The sequence below is a fragment of the Neovison vison genome, chromosome 2 (assembly GCF_020171115.1).
Source record: "Neovison vison isolate M4711 chromosome 2, ASM_NN_V1, whole genome shotgun sequence".
NCBI lineage: Eukaryota > Metazoa > Chordata > Mammalia > Carnivora > Mustelidae > Neogale > Neogale vison.
Window position 1 is genome coordinate 86,591,700 of NC_058092.1, and position 23,385 is coordinate 86,615,084.

At 37.3% G+C, this 23,385-nt stretch overlaps 1 protein-coding gene across 2 annotated transcripts in view; it reads left to right on the top strand.

Annotated features, from left to right (window-relative positions):
- SLC30A7 (solute carrier family 30 member 7) overlaps positions 1-23,385 on the top strand; it is an 81,949-nt gene that overhangs the window by 56,198 nt on the left and 2,366 nt on the right. For both annotated transcript variants that reach the window (XM_044238776.1, XM_044238775.1), the window contains exons 9-10: positions 11,344-11,434; positions 15,692-15,841. In XM_044238776.1, coding sequence (XP_044094711.1) covers positions 11,344-11,434; positions 15,692-15,841 — 241 coding nt within the window. The remainder of the gene's footprint in view (positions 1-11,343; positions 11,435-15,691; positions 15,842-23,385) is intronic.

The following is a 23,385-nucleotide window of genomic DNA, read 5'->3' on the forward strand; positions in this document are numbered from 1 at the left end:
AAGTACTATATGATATGTCCATTCAGATGAAATAGATAAAGTAGTCGGAATTACAGAAACAGAAAGTAGAAAGGTGGTTGACAAGGGCCAGAGCAGAGAGGAGGAGAAATTAGTGTTTAATGGGTATGGAATTCCACTGTTACAGCACAAAAAAGTTCTAGAGATCTTTTGCACAACAGTGTTAACACTGCTGTTACTAAGAAACGGTCAAGACAAACTTAACATTAAACTTAATGTTGTTTATCATTAAAAAAAAAAAAAGAATAGGGAAGACCTCTATATGGTAATATGTGATTGTCAAGATATATTATTTAAAAAACACTTGAGGGATGCCAGGGTGGCTGAGTCAGTTGAGTATCTGACTCCTGGTATCAGCTCATGTCTTGATCTTGGGGTCCTGAGTTCAAGCCCTGCTTTGGGCTTCACACTAGGCATGGAGCCTACTTAGAAAAGAAAAGGAAAAAAAAAAAGCAACGCCTTGATAATGCACCACACGCTACCTTTTATAGAAGCAGGAGAAGAGATACATATATAACATGCATGTTTTCCTATAAATTTCCAAAAGAAGCTCTAAAAGAATGAACCAAAAGTAAGTGTGTTTACCTCTTGGCAAAGGGATTAGAAGTGAGACTTCAAATATATACATATATGTGTGTGTGTGTGTGTGTGTGTGTGTGTGTATTTTAATATACTTTTGACTTTAGAATCATTGACATTTTTAGCCTTTAAAAAAAATAAAAGTAGGGGGGAGTATGGGTGAAAGAGGTAAAGGGGATTAAGAGTACACTTATCACCAGCACTGAATAATATATGGAATTTTCTAATCACTATATTGTATACGTGGAACTGCTATAACACAGGATATTAATTAACTGGAATTAAAATACTTTTTTTAATACAATTAAAAGTGGGGACAGCTGGGTGGCTCAGTCAGTTAAGCGGCTGCTTTTGGCTCAGGTCATGATCTCAGGGTCCTGGGATTGAGCCCCACTGAGCAGGAAGCCAGTTTCTCCCTCTCCCTCTGGCTGCTGCTTGCCCTGCTTGTGCGCGCATGCTGTCTCTCTCTCTTCTGACAAATAAATAAAAATCTTTAAAAAAAATATAATAAAAAGTAAACATAAATCTTTAAAGGTGGAAATCATACTGTTTTTTCAACTCTGAATCACTTATTCATTCTTACTCTTTTTTTTTTTTTCCTGCTTCTTTTCACTTGGCTGCCAAAAGAAAAAAACATAGTCCCTCTTGGTTCTTCAGTTTTAATATTAATTGTTAAGTTGTGTGTAATTAATTTCAAACTCTCTTCCCACTAGCTATAGCCTGCACTTAAGTGACTCTGTTCTTTTGCTTAATTAATCCTTGGAAAACATGATCTACCAGCATCTCAGCAACTAAGTATTTTCATGTAGTCATCCAGTGTAATGTAGCAATTAGTAATCTACCTTGAGATACTCAGTAAAAGGTCTGCTCTCAGAGTGGTATTTTAAAAGTTTGATTTGTATAAACAATTTAATAAGGGTCTTTTTGCCTTTGTTTTGTATTTCCCATGTTTGGTTTACTTCTCACAAACAGTGACTTTGAAGATGGGCCCATAATGGTAACTAGGTGTAGGAATTTGCTTCTATTCAAGTTTTGATAATACCAGTCAGGTCTCAGATGGTGGAAAACATTTACATTGTTATTATTGCTCCTCTTTTCCTGAGCTTTTAAATTTCTTTTTGTGGTCCAGGCTTCCTATTCACCCTGAGGGTCAGCTTTTCCTAAAAGTCAGACCTCTCCTGTAGGCAGAGGTGCTTTGTGAGAGCTAGCAAAGCCATGTTGATGACTTCATTGGAGGAAATACTGCAGTGTGGCTAAGAGCATTTGCTATGGAGTCCAAGTGCCTGGGTTCAAGTCCTATTCTCACCAGTTAGCTCTATGGTGCCTTAGCCTCTCTATGCCTCAGTTTTTCAGCTTTAGAGTGGGGTTAACAGTGATGCTTACCTCATAATTTATTATGTATAGATTAAGTGGGTTAAGATATATAAAGTCTAGCACAAATTGGCAAAAAATTGGGAAGCATTGTGTGTTAATTGCTTGCCTCCCTTCTGTCCCAAAAGGAATGCTTTTGGAAAGCAGGCACCATTCACTTAAAAGGTTTCTCACATGCCCCTTTTTCTTCCCCCATATTTAACTGCCTCATTCTTTCATTATCAAGTGAGGGAAAAGAGACAGAGAGAAAGGAGGGAAATAATAAAAGAAATATAAAAGAATAAAAGAAATATAGTATGTTGGTGACTGCTTCCATCATTTAAGAGGTCAGATGAGTTGCTGCATACTAACAGTGCCCTTTGCTACTTGACTCTGCCCTCATTCCTGGATACCAGGTTCTTCACAGGAACACACACATCTAGAGGCAAACCTCTGTTACTATAGGGTGAGGAAATGTTATGGTTTGAATACCACACAGATTGAATCAGTCACAGGTATACCATTTTTTAACTTTCACCAGACAGAGAGTTTAGCCCAGATTCCTAATAACCTTGTTGAACCTAGAGATTAATCAGCACTTTGGTTCCAGTCCTTTTGAATTTTTCTTGCTGACCTCAAGTCTTTTTTGTTCTGAGTTAAAATTTGTGATCACTGAACCTATGTGAATGATAATTAATTTGATTTTGATAATGGTGATAAATATTTCCTGCCGTCTTATCTGGTTTTTCTAAACAAGATCCTGTGTCTTCACTTCTAAACTGTTTGCAAAATGCAGATTTCCTTAAAGAACTTTATCTCCTGTTTTTGTCTATCCTCCAGCTGCTGCTTTCAAATGGGTTACTGAAGTAGTGGGGAGGTTCTTCCAGGTCTCATTATCTTTTCAATATAAATGTCACCATATGTAATACAAATAATGTGAATTTTTTCCTGCCCCATCTTCTGAAAACTGTGTATTTTGTGGAGCTTTTTGCCCGTTTCCTTCATTGATCCCATTGTCTCTTTCCAGTTCCCTGCCTCTTGACAGGATATCAGTGTGAATTTGCATTCATTTTTTTTTTTATCTACACCCTTGTTCTTTATGGATATATAATAAATGATTTAATAATTTTTTTCTTATACAGCTGGTCTGATTTTAGTTTCTATTCATGAGAATAAAGAAAGGAGCTTTTATTAAGATAATAAATTGCAAATCAAGAATCGGGAACAATGATTGCTCCTGCCTGAGTTTAATTCTTTCTCATCTGTACTTGAATAGAGGATAAAATACTTTTGCTTCTTTTTATTAGAAATTCTTTGAGGAGGGGCAGGTGGGTGGCTCAGTCAGTTAAGCATCTGCCTCTAGCTCAGGTCATGATCCCAGTGTCCTGGAATCAAGTCTCGCATCTGGCTCCTGACTTGGTGGGAGCCTGCTTCTTCCCTCTCCCTTTGCCTGCTGCTCTTCCTGCTTCTGCTCTCTCTGTCTCTTGCTATCTCACAGTCTCTCTCTCTGTCAAATAAATAAATCTTCAAGAAAAAATTATTTGGGGGAGTGAGTAAATTGAGGGGACCCCTGTTGTTTTTCTATTTAGCTATTACTTTGAAGGGTTGAAAGTCACATCAAACAAGGGCTATTCTATAATCTTAAAATCCTCCCAGAGTGTTTGAAATTCCTAAACAGATTATATTTTCAGCAGACATGTGCCAAGTGCTTATATATTCCAAGTACTATGCTGGGCACTGGGACTAAAAAGAACATGACACGATCTCTGACTCTAGAGGACTTAATCATGATGAGACGCTGTAGTGGAGTCCAGAGAACTTTAGCATTGGAATCAGCACATCCAACTCTGCCTCTTCCTAATATGTAACAAAGAGCAAGTTGTCTTGATCTCCCTGAGATGGTTTTCTCTTATGCAAAATGAGGGAGCTGGCCTTAATATCTCTTAAAATCTTGCCTATATCTGACATTCTGTCATTTCAGAATGGAATGTTTTTCTTAAGGTTACTTAAGGCTGATGTGAGGATCAAATAAGAAAAAAATTATGAAAGCACTTTAAACACTATTAAGTGTTCTCTAAACAAAGACATTACTAATTACTTACTAACATGACATTACTTACTAATGCTTTTGGTCCAAAGACCAGATTTATTAGGTGTTATAACTAAGTTCCAGAAGTTTAAAGAAAGGGTGACCTTTTCGTGACTTTGGCTCTGAGTTAGGGGTATTTTAGGGTATCCAGTTATCACCATTATTAACTAAAGTAGGTACTGTGTGCATTGATTTTAAACCGTAGGTTTTGAAACCTAGCATAATTATAAGGTAAACCACAGTTCCTGTGGTATGGAGTTATCTCTTCTGTATTAGCCCCACGTGGGGCTTGATCTCACAACTCTGAGATTATGACCTGAGCCAAAATCAAGAGTCAGAGGCTTAACCGAATGAACCACCCAGGCAGCCCTGCATTATGATTCTTGAAATTCTGTGTTAATAGGTGATTGTTCATCACTATGAAATAATCGTATTTATGCAAATATGACTGCTTATTTACAGCTTGCCCTAGGACTACTGTGTCTAAATGTAAAGTATATTTCAACTTTGGGTTAGTTTTCATTGGCTTTTTGTCCACTAAACATTTTCAAGTGCATGACATATACCAGACCTTCAAAGTTTATGGGTTCTTTAAAAAGTACACCTCTCTTTTTCTAGGTTCATAGATTGTAAGAACCCTTGATAATATGCAGAAGGACTGAGCCCATAAGCCAATTCAAAAAGTTGAATCAGTGATTATGTTTTAATTATTATTATAGATGTTTATTCTCAGATCTAAGTAATAGTTTCAGCTCTGAAATTTTTTATTGCCTAGCATTACGATTATCACTAGTCTTGTTCTTCAGAAGTTTTCATAATGTATCCCCTTTTCTTTTGTTTGGCTTGTTTATCATTACTGCTAGATAATTTACAGTTGAAATGGTGAGACTCTTTCACTAAAAGCTGCTTCTCAAATGAAATTTGAATATATTTTCATTTCAAAGTTACTGGCAATAAAGAGTAGTAACTATTGCTTATTTAATCCGTTAGCATTTAAGCCTACATTAAGTTTATGTTTATGACTATATGATTATACATTTAATTTACCTTCAGCTTTTGAAGAATTAAACCATTACCCTGTTTTACTGGTAAACTCATATACCGAATGACTCATGCCTTTTATATATGCTTGGAAAATGGTGTTTCAATGTTAAAGTTAGAATTGAGTTAGTCAACCAGAAGTGAACCTCTAATTGTTTCCAAATGCTTACTTTTTGGGTTTGGATGCAGCTCTGAGTGTTAGCTAAGTCAGGAATTTGCTAAGCTTGTCTTTTCCCCCATATCCTTTCATTATGGGTAGATAGATGCATGCTAAAATCTGTTTTATGATTTCCCATTACGATAGTTAATCAGAAAAATATGGACACAAACTCCTGAGCTAAACACAATTTTAAAAGGCAAAAATAAAATTTCTGCAGGTTTCTTTTACATTTTATGATCTTTGAAATTGTTATAGAAATTGACCTTTGTTCTAAATTGCTATATCACTATGCAACTTAGCAAGCACCTTTCTTTTTCCACCACAGTTTCATGACCTACTTACAGATACAGCTGAAATCCTTAAATAATTTCAGAATTACTGTTGGACAAAATTAGTGTGACACATCAGTGTGCTTTGGTGAAATGCTGTTGAATGTAAACATTTTATTAAAATTCCACTGAAGCAGGCAACCATTTTGAATTTTATAATAACAGCAAAATCAGTAAATACCTCATTGACACTTACCTAAAAAAATATGTTGTTATTATTAATTCCTTATATCAATTATGATCATTTTATTTAGTTATTTTAAAATTAATTTTATTAAAATGTTCATTTGCATTATGATTTTTTTTTTTTTTTTGAGACAGAGAGCACATGTGCTTGCTCACACTAGGGGCAGGGGTAGAGGTAGAGGGAAAGAATCTTTTTTTTTTTTTTTTTTTTTTTTTAGTTTTTTTATTTATTTGTTTGACAGAGAGATCACAAGTAGGCAGAGAGGCAGGTAGAGAGAGAGAGGAAGGGAAGTAGGCTCCCTGCTGAGCAGAGAGCCTGATGCGGGACTCGATCCCAGAACCCTGAGATCATTAACTGAGCCAAAGACAGCGGCTTAACCCACTGAGCCACCCAGGCACCCGAGGGAAAGAATCTTAAGCAGACTCCCTGTACTTGCTGAGCGTGGAGCCATAGACGAACTTGATCTCACCACCTTGAGATCATGACCTGAGCCAAAATCAAGAGTCAGAGGCTTAACCAACTAAGCCTATCAGGATTATGCATTATAGTTCTTGAACTGAGTGATAAAATGAGTGATCTCTAAATTCCCTGTTACTTTTAATAGTTTGTTATCTGTGATCATGGAAATTCTTCACCAGTTCTACAATCTTCAAACTAAGGGCCACATGTGAAAACAAATTTTATGGAAAAAGGGAAAATATTAGGGTTTTTCTTTCTTTCTTTCTTTTTAACTGATGTGGTAGTTAGGAGCAGCTGACTTTGGGAGGCAACATACATGAAATAGAGACATAAAAATTTGAACAAAGATTTGGATAAATTTGTAGATGGTTCTGGGTGACTTTTTTTTTTCTGGGTGACTTATTAAAGACAGTATTAGAGGGGCGCCTGGGTGGCTCAGGTCATGGTCTCAGGGTCCTGGGATCGAGTCCCGCATGGGACTCTCTGCTTAGCAGGGAGCCTGCTTCTCCCTCTCCCTCTGCCTGACTCTCTGCCTACTTGTGATCTCTCTCTCTCTCTGCCAAATAAATAAATTAAATCTTTAAAAAGAGAGAGAGAGAGAGAGAGTGTGTGTGTATTAGAGTGTACTTAAGGTTTGAAAGCCAATCTCTTCAGGGATTATTATAGCTTGGACTCAGTCATCTCTTTATTGTGTTTTAAATCACACATAAATTAGAAAAATAAGTCTATATGCCTAGGGTACTCTAAAACATCAAGTATTTTAAAATTGTTTGCAAAAAGATGTTTCACACCTGTTGCTTAGTATCATTGTTCATATTGTATGCCTTCTGCTATAGTAGAGCTGGGTTCTTTTCCAGTTTTCCCAACTCTTATTTATTTTTAAAAGTAGATTTAAAAGTAAGTTTACAACATAGTAATAAAGGAAACTGTCGCCAGAAGTTCATGGGAAATGAAAATGGGTATAGGCATCGTCTCTAGTTGTTTGGCATTCATATGTGCCTTCTTCCAAATGGTAGGCCCTGAATAAGTATTTGTTGCCTGATTTCCAGTCACCTGTCTATAGGCTTTTTCAAAACTTGTGAATCCTTTTGAAGTAGTTATTGTATATTATTTATCTTTTTATTTTCAGTGCCTAGCACATGCTCAGCAAATGGTAGGCATATAATAAATATTTGTTGACTTTAACTTTTCAAAATTGAAGTTAGAGCCAAAAGACTCAGTCTTATTATTCTGGCTCTCCTCACTAGCTGTGTCCTTAGGCAAGTTCCTTTGGTGTTCTAGACCTTCATTTGCAACTCAAGAGTTGGATTCCATCTGGTTCTAGAAAATCTGATGCCAAGCAGAGTATACAGTAGTGCTTAATAATTGCTTATTCTTAGCAGTTTCTTAATAAAAATTCATTTATAGGATTACCTAATTAATGATGGAGTAAATCAATTTGCCATGTGTATCTCAAGTATCTCAAGTGGTTTCTATTCGAGTGCATTTTGCACCTCAGATATCTTTAGGCATTATTTGCAGTTCCTTGGGATAAAGATTGAAGAAAAAATGCTCAAAAAAGTGAAATTTTTCTATGTGCCTCCTAGAGAAAGCATTAAAAAAAAAATTTTTTTATTCTCAAACTTTTTTCTTATTCTAGGAGGACCATTTTGGTGCCTTACTTTCTGAATAATAGTAAGGAAGGTGGGAAAACATAAAAATTATAAGGTATATAAACATACTTCTGACTTTTTCTCTAAAAATGAAGGAGAGAGGAAAGAAAAATGTCATAATGGTTGAATTGTACCTTATCAGTCTACCATCTTGTTTTTCTTTGCCTTTTTTATAAACCCAGGGCATCCTCACCTGTATAATATTGGCACAGTAGGTAGAAACAGACACTGCTCTTCAGGTTAGTTGAAGGAATAACCATATTCTTTTACTGTCAAAATCCTTAACTCCACTTCAGTTGCTCTCCGTCTAACATTACCATAGGTATCAGATTTTGATTTTTTTTTTTTTTTTTTTTTTTTTTAAATAGGAGCACAGAGAGGACATTTCATACAGTTTGAAAAACAGTTTGGGATCAGGAAGTACACCCTAGAAGGGGTGACACTTGAGATTTTAAAGAAGGAATAGAAGCCAGACTACAGGGCAGTTTAGGGACATTCTAGACAGAGGTAACAACATGAGCAAAGGATGAAAGGAGGAACAGCCAAAAGTAAAGTCCAGGTATGTTTATTTAGAGGGCTGAAAATGTGAAGCAAGGATTGATAGAAGGTGAAGCTAGGTGGGGCAGATCTAAAAATATATCATGTTAAAGAGCTTACATTTAATCCCCAAGTCATGGAGGAGCTTTCAAGGGATTTTTTTTTTTAATGGGGAAGGGACAGGATCAGGTAACTGATTTTAGATAAATTAATCTAATAGTTTTATAAAGAATGGTTGTATTAGTTATCTAAGGATGCATAACAAATTATACAAAAACCTAGTAGCTAAAATAACAGGCATTATCTTGTAGTCTACTTTGCTTCAGGAACCTGGTCATATCCAGTGGGGCTGTCTGGCACAGGGTCATTTACAAGGTGGCAGTCAAGGTGTCAACCAGGGCTACAGTTATTCCAAGGTTCATTTGGGGTAGAATCTATTTCTAAGCTCCCTGAAGTGGTTGTTGAAAGTATTCAGTTCGTTCTATACTATTGGACTGAGGGTCTCCATTCCTCTCCAAAGGCATCCCTCGGTTCCCTGTCACTTGGGCCTCTCCATAGAACAGCTTACAGCATGACAGCCATGAGTGAAGAAGTTAGAGGGCAAGAGAGCAGGGGAAAAGACGGAAGGTGGAGTCTTTTATCTAATTTTAGAAGTCCCATCTTGTCACTTTTGCTGTACCTTATTCATTAGCAACAAGTCACTAGGTCCAGCCCACACTTAAGAGAAGAGTAGGGGATTACACAAGAACATGAATACTAAGGAGACATGGACTATTGGGATCCATCTTCGAAGCCGACTATCACAGTGGACTTGAAATAAGACTAGAGATAAAAATGATCCACTTAGTGCTTGCTTAGGCAGCACATATACTAAAATATGGCGCACTTAGGAGGCTATTATAATAATCCAAGTGAAGATATGGAGATTATTGTAGACATGTGTATTAGAATGAAGGGGAGGGAATGGAGTCAGGAAATATGTAGGGTGTTAAATCATGAGAATTTGGTGATTTAGAGCATGGAGATTTTAAGGGAGAAGGGGGAATTAAGGGTGGTATCTAATTATTTTTAGCTCTTAATCTGACTAAAGAATATTTTTGCTTGAATATGACTTAACCTCCTCTCAACATTGATAATTTCATTTTCACTATTGCCATCCCCTCCATACATTTTGCCTTTTTGGCTTGTCCTTGATGTTGCTTTACTATTTCTTTACTATATCCAATTAGACACTGGTTATTTCTCTCAGTATCTTTTTAATTTTCCTAGTTGTCTCTGTTCCTGTCTTACTCTCATTATCCAAGTACTTCTCACTGTGCACATAAAGTGTGGGAATGGACTTGTCAGTGCTTCCCTGTGGCTATTTCCTATCTTTAATCTAGATTCTAAAATATCTAATATTTATAAATCTGTCATTGATTTAACCAACCAGTTTTTACTGTGGGCCCACTTTGTGACCGGCATTTTGCTAGGCATCCTTGGGAATATAATTATAAACAAGACAAACATTGTCTCTGTTCTCATTGTCTTTATTTTTATAATGTCTTCTCTTCCTTTCCACCTGTCAGAAATATCACTAATTTGGGGGGTACCTGTCTGGCTCAGTTAGAGGAGCATGTGACTCTTGATCTTGGGGTCCTGAGTTAAAGCCCCATGTTGGGTGTGTGTTTGCTTAAATAAAAATAAAACTTAAAAAAGAAATATCACTAATTTTTAAGGTACGTCTCAACTTCTGCCTTTCTTGAAATGTATGTTTGTTCCTTTTATCTCTATCTCCTACAGCTATAATTAGGAGGGTTTTTACTTCAGGAAGTTTGAGATTCTCCACATTTGAAAGAGAACACTGGTTTAAGCTATTAAGTGTAATGAAGCTGTCTGACCTCTCAGTCTGCTTGCAGGGCATTGCCCCCCTGATCCAGTGGAATCGTGTGGAGTGCTGTTTAAAAACAGATGCCTTGGCCTTCCCTCATATATTTTATGTCAGAAATGAAAACAAATAAGACTGTACTAAGGTGAACCCGGTGTCTAGATAAGAGAACTATTGCACTGAATCACCCTTATCATTATACGTTACTTGTTTCTGTGCACTTAATCATCCAAATAGCTTAAAATAGTAATTTCCAAATACTGGTGGAGGACTAGCTACATCAGTACAGATGGATGTTTGGGCCCCATCACTAAAGGTGTTGATACACTAGATCTGTGGTTATATCCAGGCTTCTGTATTTTTTGAATAATGAAAGAAGACTGATATATAATTGGGCTGTAAAAATATTAGATGAATAGACTAATGTACCATATTAATTTTTTATATTCCTTTACAATATATATTTTGTATATATCCTGTTCAGATATATACATGTAAATATTTGATAAACAATAAGGACCAGTCAGCCATGATGTACCTTATAGATTACTTTGGAAGCTTCTGGCCAATTGAAATTGTATTTTAAATAGTAGTTGAATGACTGCTGTGTTTAGATTTTTAGATGCTCCAATACTATTCAGTAGTATAGTTTAGTGTTTCATACATTGGTGTATTTTGGTCTAGCTATTTTATTTTATTTGAGATTTTATTTATTTATTTGACAGAGAGAGACACAGCAAGAGAGAGAACACAAGCAGGGGGAGTGGGAGGGTTAGAAGCAGGCTTCCCGCTGAGCAGGGAGCCTGATGCTGGGCCTGATCCCAGGACCCTGGGATCATGACCTGAGCAGAAGGCAGATGCTTAATGACTGAGCCATCCAGGCACCCCTAGCTCTTTTATTTTAGATAATAACTTACTGATCATATGAAAAATTTATAACAACTAGATTCTTTTTCCTCATATTATTCTGATAAATCTTGTTATGTTCTATTATAAAAGCATTATATGACTACTTTCTTGCCGAATGGGACTATCAGAATGTGGCTTTAATAAATTTTTTTTTACTTTTGTTTAGTGTTATTCCTCTTTTAAGAGAGTCTGTTGGAATATTAATGCAGAGAACTCCTCCGGTGTTGGAAAATACTCTGCCTCAGTGCTATCAGAGGGTAAGTTTCAAAGCTTCCAAACCATTAGATTTTATGTTGTTTTCAAGCTGTTAGGGTTTTTAACTTTTACAAATATGGGTAGCATATGCGTATAATTTAGTGTTTCTTCCAAGATTGAATGCTAACCATGAATGCCATTTGTACAAACCAGAATAAAATCATTGGAAAATACTGAAAAATAAAGAAAATGTGGCAGAGATTGTCCTCATTTAGGATTTGAGCAGTTCTTCTAAAATACGGATATGAATAGCAGATAATGTAAGCATTTATTCAACATATTTTTTGAGCTCCTACTTAGTGCCAGGTATTCTAATAAGGTACTAAGTAAATAAGCGTAAACAAGACAAGAGAGTGTCTGTGTTCAAAGAGGTTGTGGTTTAGTGGGGAAAAACAGGCACTAAACAATAAATTGGTAAATAAGAAAATATCTTTGATAGTTACTATAAGAGAAATAAACAAAGTGATGTGGTAGACAGGGATGATCACGTTAGGTTAACTAAGGAAGTTATACTCAAGGAAATTGAAACCCTGATGACAAGTAGGAGCCAGCCTTGTGAAAATCCTGGAGAAGAGTGTTTCAGGCCAAGGAACTCTTTATGCTAATGCAGGAGTTCCACAGCTGGAACTAGTTTAGAGTTGTGAAGACCAGAAAAAAAGGCCACTGTGGCTAAAGCATAGTCAATAAAGGGATGAGTGGCTGGAAAGGCTGGAGAGAATGGTAGGGCCCAGATCAGACAGAGATTGGGGTCTTATTTAGAGGTTTAGTTTTAATCTTAATCCGGGGGGAAGTATGACAAAGTTTTTAGGTGGGAAGAGTGTTATAAGACTTGTATTTTTAAAAGATTATTCTGCTTGCTATTTGGAGAACAAATTCCAGAGAGAATGATAGCAAAGAAAACCAGTTATGAGGTTCTTGTCATCTAAGTGGGGAAAAATGGGGATTAGGACTACCGAGGAAACAGTAACCACCCCGGATTATCATTTTAAGGTAGGGTAGGCATCATAACTGTGGAAGAGAACGGGTCAGTTTATTGAATAATGCTTACTATAAGCTGGTCCCTGAACTGTTTTACATATATGGTTTCTGGTCTTCACCGTATTTATATAGGCTAAGTTTTATCTTCCTTTCCATAGATAAAATCAAGGTTAAGAGAATTTAAGTAACTTATCCAAGGTCACGAATGCTAGTGGCTGAGCCAGAATTCTAGTTCATATCTGTCTGATAACCAAGCTCATGCCCTTTCTGTTATACCACACTGTCCAAGTAGGAAAAGCATCTGTGACTACGCTTTCCCCATATTATTTAACTTGAAGCAGAGTATATAGGAGCATTCCTCAGTCTTAGCTACAAGAGTACTTGCACTCTTAGAGGTAGAGGAGATCTATTCAGTCGGTTGTTTTATTCACAGTAGACCATCACGTGAGGATGCCATTTGGAAACATGTAGAGTGATATCAGGTTCAAGCCACTGTGTCATCAGAGTCCTGAAAGAGGAAGAAAAGTAAAAGCAGTTTTTAAAAAGGCCATTGTTAGTATTTTCTCAAATTTCCTACCAACTGTTTTGGAGTTTATAGAAAATAATGCCTACATTGATCAAATTCTGAAAAAAAAATATATTTTTGATATCTCTAAGGTCAACTTGTTCTTAATTAACATCCCAAATAGGTTACTTAAAAATCAGAGAATCTCAGAATTGAAAAAGATCTTGTCTTTTTGGTAATAGGCATCCTAACAGGTGTGAGATGGTATTTCATTGTGGTTTTTGATTTGCATTTCCCTGATGATTAGTGAGTCAAGCACGTTTTACTCTTGGCCATCTGTATGTCTTCTCTAGAAAAATGTCTTTTCCCATCCTCTGTCCATTTTTTAATCAGATTGGTTTTTTTGCTATTGAGTTGTATGAGTTCTTTTTATATTTTGGATATTAACCTTTACCTTTTGAATTTTTTTTTTACCTCTTCAATTTTTAATGGTCCTTTCACATTTTCTATTTTTCTTATATTATGGCATTTATTTTTTTTAATTATAGCATTTTCTGTATTTCCAGAAACTTATCCATTTTGTCTAGATTTTCAAAATTGTGTGTTTATTGTGTATGTGTGTGTATCTTATACACATATACTGTCTCCTTAAAATTACTCTTCTTAAAAGTACTCTAAGGAGTGAGTTTCTAAGTCTTTATACACACACAATCTACTAAGCACTTACTTGGGCCAGACACTGTTTTGGATGGTAAAGATACAAAACATTAAAAAATACACATATCCCTGCCTTTTCGAGCTTAAGTTCTGCTGGAGAGACAGACAATAAAAAATATAAATAATATAAATGAATAATACAGTGTGTGATATTATGCTCCAAAAAGTAAAACATGGCAAAGAAACATAAAAATGAAAACATTATTATTTTACATAGAGTAATAGAAGACCAAGAGTACAGGAGCTACAGTAGCTTACTGAGAAGATGACATCTGAGTAAAAACCCAGACAAAATGAACCCAGTAGAAATGTGGAAGGAAGGTACACTTCAGGCAAAGGGCATGGCAAGTACCTTGCACCAGGAGTGTGCGAAACTTTCCAGCCAACGGTGAGGAGGCTGATTTAGCTGAGAAAGAGAGAGCATGGGGATGCCTACTTGGAGAGGAGGTGATTAGGTAACAAGCGGGCCATGTGACATGGGCCCATATAAGTCATTGTGAAAGCTTTGATTTTTATTCCGAATAAGGTAGGAAGCCATTGGAGGATCTTGAACAGAGGCAGGATCTGACCTAAGGTAATAGGATCGCACGTGGGATACAGTGATGAGAATAGGTGGAAAAGGTGCAAGGCCAGAAATAGACCAGTTATTATAATACTATATTCTTACACTTCTACTATTATAATAATTCACACTAGAGATAATGTCAGCTATGCTGATAACAGTAGAGACGGTGGGAGGTGTTTGGATTCCACTTAGTTTAGTGGCAGCGCTCTGTATATTCACAAGCTACACGTTCATCTTGTATTCCCTTTTATGGTTTTTAAAAGTGGTTGTAGTTTTATTTTTTCATTCTGCTTTTTCTGTTTTGGTTTTATTTTATTTATTTTATTTTTTTAAGATTTTATTTATTTATTTGTTAGAGAGAGAGAGAGAGTATAGGCAGACAGAGTGGCAGGCAGAGGCAGAGGGAGAAGCAGGCTTCCCACAGAGCAAGGAGCCCGATATGGGACTTGATCCCAGGACACTGGGATCATGACCTGAGCCGAAGGCAGCCGCTTAACTGACTGGGCCACCCAGGCATCCCTCTGTTTTGTTTTTAAACCTCCATCAGTTTGTCTTGCCAGTGGTTGTCAGCCTTAGGCTGTGGAAACCTTAAGGAGCCATTGGAAAAACTGAGAGATGTCCTTCTTTTTGTCGTAACACGGTTCAGAGAAAAGTATATGTTGGCATTTAGCTCCCTGGGGGCTTGGAGATACAAAGGGTCCCATAGTTTCTGACACAGGGAAGAACCGTCCTGTCCTAAATCTGCCTCTTTTGAGAAACACTGACTTCTCTATTTTCAGTAATCTTTCAAAGAACTAGTTTTTTCATACTGTGATTTCTAATAGTTCCTAAGTCTCTAGACCATTAATTTCTGTCCTTTATTTCCTTCCTTACTATTTCCTTGAATTTACTTTGTTCTTCTAGTTTCTAAATGCAAATGAGTTTATGCCTATTTTCTGATCAATGTACTTGAAAGTCTAAATTTCTGTCTAGGTGCTCTCTCAGCTGTGCCCTGCAAATTTTGGCATGTGATCATTCACATTTCCCAAACACCTGCCATGGCACATAAAGAGTACTCAATAAGTATTTGTTAACTAATTCAAAAAATCTCTGACTCCTCCTTTGAGCTAGAGAATAGAATCCATGTTTACTGATACGTCGTATAATAACAGTGTTACAGTTAATAATCTAAATAGCAGTTTACTGGGGTGCCTGGGTGACTCAGTGGGTTAAAACCTCCGCTTTCAGCTCGGGTCATGATCCCAGGGTCCTGGGATCGAGCCCCACATGGGGCTCTCTGCTCGGCGGGGAGCCTGCTTCCTCCTTCCTCTCTCTCTGCCTGCCTCTCTGCCTACTTGTGATCTGTCTGTCAAATAAATAAATAAAATCTTTAAAAAAATAAATAAATAGTTTACTGAACTGTTGACTAATAAAAATAATAAAACAGCTTACCTAATAAAACAAGGGGGCCCTTATGTTTGATTACAGTGTTAATATCTGCCCTTTCTGTTCCAGGTGCAGCAGTTGCAAGGAGTTTACAGTTTACAAGAACAGCATTTCTGGACCTTATGTTCTGATGTTTATGTTGGGACCTTGAAATTAGTAGTAGCCCCTGATGCTGATGCCAGGTGGATTTTAAGCCAAACACATAATATTTTTACTCAGGTATGACTTTTTCACTAACTCTTAAAACTCTTTGAATTTATCTTATCTACTAGTTTAAGAAATATTTACTACTTAGCATGTTAAATATGTATGTATATAAATACATGTACACACACACACACCCCCAATATTATAAGGAAACGTAACAGTACTTTCTTTCAACCATATAGTCAAAATTGGGAGTTCTTATTTTAGCTAATATGCTTAAGGAAGATAGTCTCGTTCTGTCATTATACTGATTGGAATTCCTTTAAGAAAAAGTAGATTCGGGGCGCCTGGGTAGCTCAGTGGGTTAAAGCCTCTGCCTTCGGCTCAGGTCATGATCTCAGGGTCCTGGGATCGAGCCCCGCATCGGGCTCTCTGCTGAAGTGGGGAGCCTCCTTCCTCCTCTCTCTCTCTGCCTGCCTCTCTGCCTACTTGTGATCTCTGTCAAATAAATAAATAAAAATCTTAAAAAAAAAAAAAAAGAAAGAAAAAGTAGATTCTCCTTCACTGTGTACTCCTTATAAGACATGTTAAATGCTGTTTAAAGCCAAGAACTAAAATAACATTTGGAATAAGAATAATGCCTTGTCAGTGGCTTTAGCTAAAAGTAGACTATGTTAACATTTTTGTGTGATAGCAAAGCCATAGTTTTGTGAGATTTAAAAGCTTAATATGCTGTTGTATTTGGAATCATAAATTAGTGCATAGCTTACAGCCAAAACACTTTACTTGATGCTATGCTGTCTGAAGTTGACATAGTCATGTGACTGATAATCAACTAGGTATCTGTTGGGAGAATAAGAACATCACGTCAAGAACATCTAAGGAGAGAGTGAGAATACAAATTCTTTTTTCATTCTAGTTTGCTGGAAATATTTGGTGAAAAATCTGGTTGTTGACACTGCTGCCAAAATTACCTAACACGTAGATCTAAGGAGGAACTGTTTCCATGCCTTAAAAATATGTTCTTAAAAACTGGCCTGTGCCTCTGGTGTGATGCAGTGAGAGTGTGTGGTACTTCTGCCGGAAATGGTTAATGTGAGTCTAATCAGTAGCAAACCACCAGAGAAACCCAGCTTGTAGAAACTTGTATGAGACTGTTAGCCTACGAAGGGGGGAAGAATAGTGGGAGGTTATGCTAGATTAGAGGAGACTTCACAATTAAATACAGTGTCTTATCCTTAACTGAATCTTAGATTGGGGGGAAAAAACAGGCACAGAGGAAGTTATTGGGTAATTGGGAAATTTAAATATGGACTGCATAATAGTTCATAATAATTGTGTAGGTGTTAGATTTCTTGGGTGTGATCATGGATTGTGGTTATCGAAGAATGTCCCCATTCTTACCAGATCCATGAAGGAGTTAGTGGCAAAGGATCAGGATGTCTAATTTCAAATGTTTCAACAGAAGTAAAATGATTATAAATAAGTATAGAGAAATAAAGCAAATGTGGCAAAATATTAAAGATAATTGATTTTATTTTTTCAAAATAAGTTAAAAAAACAAAAACTGGAGATTCCTCATTGTCACCAGGATAAAACCCAAACTTTCTAGTATGACCCCATTAACTTTTCAAGCCTCCCACTATTCATTCCTATATACCTTATACCCCTGTAGACTGTTTACTTTTCTGTGTGGGACAAAGATCCTCTCCTCCAACATAAAGGCCCAATTTAGTTGTTACTTTCTCTCTGAAGCCTAAAGACCCCTCTAAGCTGCATAACTTCATCATGTGATACACATATTTATCTGCAGGTTTCTTCCGAACGTCATGATTTTCCATTCTCAATGCTTAAGAAAAATGTATGTGTATAAAAAATTTGTTGAATAAACAAATTCTTCAAACTGTATTTGACCAACACCATCTTTACATGTGCTAAGTATGAAAAAATATGGTTGGGTTCCCATTGGTCGTTTAACCACAGCATGAAAGGTGGTAATGATATATAGAAATAGAGATACACACACACACACACACACACACACACACACAGGGAAAGAAGGCGGGAAAAAGGATGAGAGGAAGAGAAACAGACACATTGTATCTTTAGACATGGAAAACAGAATGTAATATGCAGTTTAAATTCAGGATCTTAGCATAAATTAAATGATCTCTCTTCTCTAATAATGAGAAATGTATGGTTATGTTCCTTTGGGGATAAATAATGAAATAATTTTATGTAGGCAACAGCAAGACTTATTCTACTGGGAAGCTGTATGCTGTACCGCTTACTCCAGAATTTCAAGGACTAGGTCTCTTTAACAGACACTCTGAAGTCTGTATGACTGTCATGTCTTAATGAGGCATGCAAGACCTGCACAATATGTCTGAATCCTTCTCACATCTCAAAACAGGAGGAGTTTTAGAGGCAAAAGGAGAGTGTGGCTGCAGTAACCTTACTTTTTCACTGTCATTTCTAGATCATCGCTCTCTCCTTTGCCCTGTCTCCTAGTCCTTCCGCCCTCCTTAGTGTGAGCTTCTGTTGACCTCCCGGACATGCAGTTCTCTCCCAAGACTTGGCCACTTAGTCACAGTTTTCCCTCTGAAAAGGAATGCTGTTTCTAGGTTTAGAAATGCGCAAGCAGCTGTGTCAGGGCTTAGGAACTGCTGAAGTCGCAACTGCAGTAGGTGGAGGAGGCTTCTTCTGGAAACCTTAGACATCTTGGCTTTTAAAATGGCTGAAGCTGAAAGTTTATTCAGCTGCTTCTTTGGTTTTGGAATCTGTATTGGGGTTTTGAAATTTTTAAGCTCTGAAAAATATTTTCAGCCCTTTCATCAGCCAAGGTCAAGCCCACTCTATTTCATTCCTTGCAGAGCAGGGCCTTGCAGTGAAGATGGTTCAACACATTTTTTTTCCAGAGGGGAGGAAGAATCACCCTACTAATGACTTATATTCCGTACCTTTCATTATTTTCAAATTGCTTAGTGATCAATATTTTAGTTCCAACATATGCAGAATTGAAGCTCCGAAAGACTAAAAGAAGGATTTCCTCAGTAATAAGTTAATACTTTTTGTTTTTTTGTTGTTGTTGCTGCTGTTTTTTAAGATTTTACCTATCCATTTGACAGAGAGAGAGAGATCACAAGAAGGCAGAGAGGCAGGCAGAGAGAGGCGGGGAAGTGGGCTCCCTGCTGAGCAGAGAGCCTGATACGGGACTCAGTCCCAGGACCCTGAGATTATGACCTGAGCCAAGGCAGAGGCTTTAACCCACTGAGCCACCCAGGCGCCCCTACTTTTTGGTTTTATGACATTTTCAGGTGTCTTTCTTATAATTGGTCTTCTTTTTTTTTTTTTTTAAGATTTTATTTATTTGACACAAAGAGAGACCATAAGCAGGGGGAACAGCAGGCAGAGGGAGAAGCAGGCTCCCCACTGAGCAAGGAGCCCGATGCAGGACTCGATCCCAGGACCCTGGGATCCTGACATGAGCTGAAGGCAGATGATTAACCAACTGAGCCACCCAGACACCCTTATAACTGATCTTAAATCAGAATTTAAATGATAGTTTTGGTTTAAAAAGTTGTCCTTTTAAAATATCTGTGAAGATAACTTTAAACTGAAAAAACCAACATCAGTTTGAGAATTACAGCTTTCTTTTCTGTTGATAAAACTCTAAGCTGCATGACTATTTTAGAACTGTATATTAAGCATAGTTTTATTCTCATTTTCCCTGGTATAAGTCTTTAATGGCCAGCTAAAGCTGTGCATTACTAGAGAGTAAAATAAGTGACTGGGTGAACTTAGATTCCTTAAGGATTATTAGGTAAGGGATAATCCAGTTTTTAAACTGCAAGGTTTTCTGTTGACGTAGAAAAAGTTCTCTCTTCCATTCTCCCCTGCACTAACTCTTTAAAAAGGAGTTATCCTTCGGGAATTGATGAAATAGATATTTTTTGTATTTAATATATGAACAAGAAGATTAAGATGGCAGTTTAACATTTTATGTGTCTTTTTAAACTTACTAATACCCTCTGTTAATTTTTTAATATACTACTTTGTTAGAAATAATGTTAGAAGAAAAATCTAGAATATGCTTGTACCCTCTTCAGTTCCACAAAGCACAGAAGACAAACTTACTTTGCTCCCTGATAGAACTTTTTTTTAAAAGATCTTATTTATTTATTTGACACAAAGAGAGAGTACAAGCAAGGGAAGCAGTAGAAGGAGAGGGAGAAGCAGGCTTCCCACCAAACAGGGAGCCTGATGCAGGGCTTGATCCCAGGACTCTGGGATCATGACCTGAGCCGAAGGCAGATGCTTAACCATCTGAGCCATCCAGGCACACCCCTGATAGAACTTCTATTGTGAATTCCTCATCTTTTCTCCTCTTTTGCATATTAAGTCCTGAACCCCCTGATTCCTGCTTCAGCTTTTGGTGCTCTAGCCTCTAGCCTCAAAATAGAAGTTCACACTGATACCCAGGAAGGAACCAGAAAGCCTCCTCCCATGCCCAAATGGGAGTTCCCCGAGTTTCAGGAACCTCACCAGCCTCCATGCTCTTGATCCCTTCCTGCCTGACTGCTGACCCCGCCCTCCCTCCTGTCCGCTGGAGGGGAAGGGCAGAGAGTGGGAGAAGCTACTTACCCCTCTTCTGGGGGCTAGCTAGTCTTCCACCCTTTGTTTGTTTTCCTGTCTGTAGAAGGTTTTCATCTGTCCTAAGTGTCAGTTCTGCTTGCCAACTCTGCAACTTCTCCTTAGCCAGTTTTCCATTTTCTTCATCCTGTGTGCTTGACGCCCATCAGAACTTAACCTCCTGAGGAGGTTGGAGTAAATGGCCATGGGATGGGAGGCCAACAGGCCCCTAGGTTCGTTGTTTTTAATTAAGCCACAAGGTTTAAGCCCTCACTGGTGGTTGGTAGAGAGCAGAAACAGCAGCAGCAACAGCAGCCGGGCCTTCAGTGAGAGCCCACCACGCACCAGGCGCTGCGACAGCTGCTTAACGCCTCGCCCCAGCCTCCTGCAGAACAGGTGCTGCTATTTGTAGTTTATAGAAAAAGGAACCCAGGCCCAAGTTACTGCTCATGACTTACCGTTTCATCATACTTACTCACTGTTTCACTAATTCTGAGACGATTTAGGTTTCACATGGAGGACGAAGGCAGTTTTCAAGACTTCATTTTAAAGGGATAAGGTTTTTTTTTTTTAAAGATTTTATTTATTTATTTGAGAGAGAGACAGTGAGAGAGAGCATGAGCAAGGAGAAGGTCAGAGAGCGAAGCAGACTCCCCATAAAGGGATAAAGATTAATGTTATATGTTCAGTCGAAAACTAAAGTATAAAGTTTCTGTGGAATTGGTAGAGAATATAGACAAACCAATAATTTTCTGTAGCCATATTCCTGCGTGGTTTTTCACTTTTCTTTCTTTCTTTCTTTCTTTTTTTTAACTCCTGATTTGTTTCCTTTCCGCAACGATGAATATTGATAATGAGGATATTCTAAGTCTATGGCACCAGGTTCACATTTATTTTCTTAGGAGCGTATTGTGTTAAAAATGTCTTAATGATTCAAAAAGTATTGACTGAATCATGGTTTACATGACTCCCGTGATATAAGACACAATCTTACATGGTTTTCACTTGTTAAAGACAAGGCTTTTAAAGACCAGGCTCCAGCTCCCAGTGCCATCCCAGCAGTAGTGTTTGATGCAACGGAGCCGTGTTTTGATCTGCCAGAGTATTTGTCTTGTGTGTATGGTGTGGATAAACTATAGAAAACCTAGTTTGCATTCAGGGAGTAGGTGACTCACTACAGGATTCTTTGGAAATTCTGCTTTTCTTTCTACTTTGAAGGAAATTGAGAAAGGAATATGGGAGGGTGGAAAACTTGAAGCCATCCCCCTCAGGACAGCTGGATGAAGCAAAATGACTTTTTCTGTTAGACTGACTTTTTAAGGAAAGCTGTAGCCCCTCAGGGGAAAGATACAAGCTTGAGTAATTAACTCATGATTATGCAAAGATCAATTTACCTAGCCTCTTTGTTTTTCCTCTTTTTTTTATTGCCTTGGGCTAACTTCATTTCTTATTACTGTCTTCACTGTGTTAGGCTGGGGCTGAGGGAAGTGGCAGGGATAGTAATAGGAAAACAACTTACTTTGCCCATTTTACTTTCATTAACAATTTTGTTAAAAGAGAAAAGGAGAAAAGGAATTAAGCCAATTTACTTGGGCAGTAGTTTTTTTCATAAGGTTAGATATAGAAGAATTTTGCAGAAGAGTTCCTTACTTATTTCAGAGACCGTCTCGGTTGAGTAAATCAGATATACGTACAACGAATCATAATAGTTTATTTAAATAGCCTTTTACAGCATATGAAATCCTTTCTCATATATTCATATACAATCCTGGGATGTAACAAGGGTTTATTAAATACATGTCAAATATTAGATGAACAAATAACTATTTTATGAGATAGGTAAACTTGGTATGAATCAATGCTTTTAAAATGAGAAAAACTGAGATTTGATTTTAAATCTTAGCTCAAAATCATGCAGATGTTGAGTTGTCTTTTTTATGCCATAAGCCTCTTTAAGGAAAGGCTGCTCTTAAATGTAGTTTCCATGAATTTGAATAACAAATAAGCAGTTTTGCAGAGCTTTAACTTGACCAAAGCAAGGATTTTTAAATTTTATTTCATTATTATTATTATTATTACTATCATTTTTTTTCATTTTTATCCCATTTGAGTAGTTCCTGCTCCTCTCACACATTGATTCGTGTTGTGCGCCCATTTGAATGCTAAGAAAAAAAGGCCATGCTAGAATTTACTGTAGTGTTAATCCCTGACTGATTTTTTTCTCTTTCCATTAATATTCTAATTTACCTTTTATTCTTTGGTACTGGCAAGAAAATGCTTATTGTAACTACTGTATGCTTTAATTTTTAAAAGTTATTTTTGTCTGAAAGGAATTTAATAGAATTTCTGTTCATCCAGTAATCATTTATTGAGCAATTACTATGGGCCAGGCACTATTTGAGGTACTAGGAATCAGCAATGGAAAAAAAAAAAAAAAGACGGAATCCTTGTTATGTAGAGATTACGTTATAATGGGTAAGTGACAGTAAACATAGCAATGGAGGTGATGTAAAATGGTCAGGTTCTGGGATTGGGCTACTTTGAAAGTAAGGCAAACAGGGTTTCCTAATGGGTGTGAGAGAAAGAAAGGTCTTTAGGTTGTAACACCAAGGATGGCCTTGAGCCATAGAATATACAAGATCACCAGGCTTTCAGGGAGGAGGTCAGACATCTAGGTAGAACTGTAGGTCCCAATGGGGGGTGCAAGTGTGGGAGGTGTGAGCATGCAGATAGTACTAAAAGTCTGGATACTAGATGAGACCAGCTAGGGAACAAACGGAGAAAAAGAAGGAATCTGAGGACTGAGCCTTTAAGTATTTCAGTGTTAAGTGCTCAAAGGTAGGAGGAAGAACCAGCAAAGGAGACTGAGGAAGACTGATAATTGAGGTAGAAGGTCACCAGTGAGTCTTCTCTGAAAGCCAAGCGAGAGGGAAGTGTTTCAGTAGGGAAGAGTATGTGCCTGTGTCCTTGCCTTTAGAGTAAAT